Source organism: Dermacentor silvarum, chromosome 2, assembly GCF_013339745.2.
Source record: "Dermacentor silvarum isolate Dsil-2018 chromosome 2, BIME_Dsil_1.4, whole genome shotgun sequence".
Lineage (NCBI taxonomy): Eukaryota > Metazoa > Arthropoda > Arachnida > Ixodida > Ixodidae > Dermacentor > Dermacentor silvarum.
In genome coordinates this window covers 141,282,123-141,287,034 of record NC_051155.1, presented here as the reverse complement: position 1 = coordinate 141,287,034, position 4,912 = coordinate 141,282,123, and the positions used below count along the sequence as shown (strand labels likewise).

Sequence of the window (4,912 nt, the reverse complement as noted above, 5' to 3'; positions counted from 1 at the left end):
TTATGAATACATTAAGTACGTTCATGTCGCGTTTTAATAATTATTTAATGGTTCTCCCTAATACTTGAAACACTATTGTTGCCAGAAAAATGGTTACAGTAGTCCTACATAGCCTTCAGTTGTGTTGTAGATGCGGTGCAGAAGTGGCCACATTTTTTTTTGTCCATATACTTAACAACGCTAACAAAAAAAAAAAAAAAGAAAGACATGGGTGATTCTGCCTTGTAATCGCTATAGAGTATTTGCCTTCAAGTTGCGCAGTCTCCCGGTCGTCACACATTTATGAAGTCTGTTAATTTGTGGCTATGATTCTGGGAAATTGAAATCTAAACCAATTTTTCACTGAGAAGCAGATGTGTTAATTTTCGAGAGGTACACACCGGGTGCTTCACGTAACTTGAACCGAAGCTAAAAACAAAAGAACATTTGCAGACCCTAGCCGATTGAGGACAACGGCATGTTGTTTTAGTCGTCTTCAGTTACTATAGAATTTAAAATTTTTCTACAATCTTCCCCTCCTACTTAGCCATAAAATGAAGAAAGTTTAAAAGGTTGCGTCATTGAACTTTTGAAAATTGGCCAACTTAAGCAACCCTAGTGACTCAAGGCGACCGTAAATAAGATTCTCTTACCATTGTTCTCATTTGTCTAAAAAGTACCACTTTCTTCTCTTTATTTTTTTTCCCTTCTTGGTTCAAGTTACGCGAGACACCCAGTATGCATTGGCTGTTTCTTCTCATTGTCGTCTTTGAGCGCCAAATTAGCAGGCTGTTTGAGCGGGCAAGATCAGAATGCTCCCGGCTTTGCTCCTGCCGATGGACCAAAGCTTTAAACACCTTCCCAGCTGACCAAATGCAGCAGGGTGTCCTTGCCCACCATAAGGCAACCATTGCTATGGCAGGCTTTCTTGCGCACATATGAGTAGTGCGGCGCAACACTCTTCGCAGGAGGCGGACGTCCGCACCGCAGTCGCGCGGCGCGGCTCGAAGACGGTGTGCGGCTACGGATTCTCGACGGGCGACATCTACGGGAACCGCATCGTGCGCGGCATCTTCGCCGACTCGGAAGACGTAGCCGAGGCGCTTATGGCATCCGTGCTGCAAGACGCACCGTGCGTCACCGTCATCGTGAACATGCGCGACGCGGAGGAGATCTATTTCGAGAAGAAGATCGGCCTCAAGCGGTGCTCCGACATCAAGACGCTCTTCCGCTGGCCCTTCAGGGGCGGGGACTTCACCAAAATATACGCCATCGGCTAAGCCTGGTGGGCCGCAAGCCTCCATTAAAAAACGCCGCCGTGAGCGTCCAGAAGAATTTGGTTCTGCTGGTATCTCAAATTAGCCTATAGATGGAATGCCTAGTCGCGTTCAGATAACATTCGGCCATTCTAGCCATCTTAATCTTCAAATCGTGACCGTAAATGAAGCGATAAGCACTAGTTTCGTCAGGGGCCATGAATTTACGCTCACAGTATTAAACTATGAAATGCAGGTCCCCAAACTATGTACCGGTGGCATTCCGTCCTTTCGCAATGTCGAATGATGTTGCGGATCAATGTTACAGATATCTAGAATGTCCGGCAGCTATTGAAAAATATTGTCCATGTTTATCTGCTTTATTTTTAGACTTCCCGCCTCATTTCTTTTTTGTCATTTTAACAAGAAATATGACAGCACGGCCCCACCGTATGTGGTTGCTTGGTTGCTGCTCTTAAAAATTTTTGTGTTGATGAATCCTTACTTTTGACAGGAATTTATAGGCTGTACATGTCCTATCTCAGTATACAGTTGATGTTCGAGATTTTTACCTTAGTTTACATATTGTAAATAGGTGTTTTGTTAACAGAAAACATTCCTGCTTTCCATGTTAGTCTTCAAATGAACTAACATTGAATATCGCTGATGAACATCTCCAAGGGGCGTCCCGTCGTAAATTGCGTCGGGCAAGTTCGATATCGCGACGACTGAAATCAATGCCAGCGGTGACATTGTGTCCGTTAAATCGTTTGAGAGAAGCTACTGAAAGTACCGCGCGAGACTAGTTCAACGTGCAACCAGAAACGAGAAAGTAGAACGAAGGAAAGAAGTGGTGAATCATCGGCATGTAGATTTAAGCTTGCTGCTTGAAGCTAGAAGCTTGCTCCCATAAAAATCTATTTATAAAAGAAACATAACCACAAAGCACCGCAAAAGGTCCGTGGTAAATGCTGTCCAACCTGTATTATGTCGATGTCAAGCCATGTCAAGATAAGGCTGCAATGCGCAATAGGCTTATTCGTCGACACGAACCCGACTCGAATGCGTCGAATCACAAGCCAGGGCTCAGATAGCCCCACCCGGCAGCGTTTTCACAAAATCATTTCTGTTGGGTAAATTTCTCAGTGGCAACCGGCATCGAGGCGGTAGAATATAGCTTCGCGTTGTTGCGTTCTGAGCTTTGAACCGGTGACGGGAGCTTATTCGACAGCACACGCATGATGCTAGGGGCACTGGGCTGAGTCGTCTTACCACCACATGCGAGGTACCATCACATCGTGAGGTCTTACCACCTCACGATGTGATGTTTTTTTTTAGGTTATCTAGTGGATCCATAGAGGTAAATTCCAGCCCGACAGCCGTCTCAATCGATTTACGTCCGGATAACACAACTTGAGATTAACCCGAACTTACGTAGGCGCGGTGGTTCACCTTCCGCAGAGACTTCTGGCAGACGTCGGCCCAAAGAATAGTGAGTCGCTGTTAACTTATATCATTCAATGAGTTCTTAAATATGAAAGCTTCTTCGCTCCCTGATTCGCTGTTTCTCATAATAACGAAAACCACTGCAAATTCTTAAAAAATTCCAACGAAGCCCAATCGAAAGATGAGACGTCACGAGTCCCCATTATGTCGAAGAAAACTGAAGGCGAAACAGATGTCCTCTCACAGTGAGTAAAGTCATTGGACCATGGTCATGCCCTGATAAGCAAAGGCGTGCCGCTAGCACCCTTCACGATTTTATGGTGGACACTAATCTGTGTCATGTGAGTGAAATGATTATGATTTCGATGATTCCTTATTTCAAGGCATAAACCCACTTTGGTGGATAGGCCATGAACCGGGTGGCAATATGGTAAAAAGGGGGGGGGGGGGGAATTATTCGAAGATGTGAAATAAACCGATAATAAATGAAACAAAATAGTGTGTGATAAGGTATTCAACCTTGCATAAACGGGCACTGTATATGAACTTGAACCTAAAAAAGTCACAGTTTCGCCCGAAAGGCGAACTTGAACCTAAAAAAGTCACAGTTTCGCCCGAAAGGCAAACCATCGATCGCGATAGCAAATGCGTAGACAGGAAGTAAGGATACGAAGTAAGGATACTAGTTTTATCGGGCGTGTAAACTTGCAAAGTAATTTAACCAGCATGTAGTCAGCGCGCACAGGCAAACATGAACCAATCACACTGGATGACCGCGGACGCTGATGGCCGGAACGCTGGTGTGAGGAAGCGCAGCAGCAACAGCGAGCGAAGGAACCTTCGTGCCGTGTATCCCAATTCAACGCAAACTGAGCGGCGATAGCGGAGCACGCACAAAGGTATATGTCGCGGTCTACGTAAAGAATAAGTAAGCTAAATTTTGAATAATAACAATACTATTATTGTTACTGTGAATTTATCTTTTTGCTATTTGAATTTTATGCTTTTATAATTTGTTGAAGGAGAAATAAATTACTTGATTTGTCTGCACTGCAATGTGCTTCGTTCATCGTTTTTTAATGTATTAATGTCATGGTCGTATTATCCTTTCCGCTGCCATGTTCATTGTGTAAGTACGCACCTTATATATAGTATAAATAAGCATGAAAGGACCTGTAGGGATTCTCCCCCCTTCTGTGTGATGGATTACTGTCGCACGTAATACACCACTCTTCCTGTGCTGGTGCCGGTAGGGACCACACCTTGCTTCTGTTTTATTCTTGCCCGAGTAGTGCATTTAGTATTTTGGTCTATCCGGCTTTAAATAGCTCTAGCTCCTCATTTTTCTATATTAAAAATTAAAGATAACGTGGACGTGAATGAGTAGCTCAGCATGTATACGAGAGTGTAAGCAAACAGAATGGCCGGAATCCGACTGCAATGCTGGCAAACATCATACTTTACCTCGGCGGCACCCCTCGCGTCTGGTTTCGGATCCACGAGGACGATCTCACCAGCTGGGACACGTTCACGCAGCAGCTCCGCGACTTTTTCGGCATCAAGTTTGGTCGACAGTTAGCCGTCAAGAAACAACTGGCGGTACGTACCCAGACGTCGATTGATCCTTACTTGCCGTACATACAATACCTGATGGCCTTTGTGTCTAAAAGCTGACCAGAAGATGTCCGAGGCTGACAAGATCGCTCACATATTGAAAGGCATCGGGGACGACGCGTTCAATCTGCTCGACTTAACCAACGTTATGCCCGCTGACGTCAAGAAAACTGTGAGAACGACGTGATATGACGTGTGCAAACTGATTATGCCTGGTTAGGCCGAACACAGGATAAATACCGTATTTACTCGCATAATGAATGTACTTTTTCTTCCGAATAATATGCGCAAAGTTGGGGGGTGACCTTATTATTCGCAGTAATATTATTAGCTATTTTTTTTTCCGCGACAGGTCGCAGTTTCACCCGAAAGGCGTACCATCGATTGCAATAGCAAACCAGCATGGAGTCAGCGCGCACAGGCAAGCATGAACCAATCACACTCAATGACCGCGGGCACTCGCTGTCGAAACGCTGGTGTGAGGAAGCGAGGCAGCAACAGTGAGCGAAGTGACCCTCGTGCAGTGTATAGCTTCGACGCAAACTGAGCGGCGATAACGGAGCACGCACAAAGGTATAAGCCGCCGTCGCACCTGGACAGCCCCCGACGCAGATCGC

General features: G+C 45.3%; 1 protein-coding gene across 1 annotated transcript in view; it reads left to right on the top strand.

The window, feature by feature from the left end:
- LOC119441870 (uncharacterized) overlaps window positions 1–1,295 on the top strand; it is a 25,334-nt gene extending 24,039 nt beyond the window's left edge. The window contains exon 5 of the mRNA XM_049661678.1: window positions 948–1,295. Coding sequence (XP_049517635.1) covers window positions 948–1,259 — 312 coding nt within the window. The 3' untranslated portion in view covers window positions 1,260–1,295. The remainder of the gene's footprint in view (window positions 1–947) is intronic.
- Window positions 1,296–4,912: the final 3,617 nt, after the last annotated feature.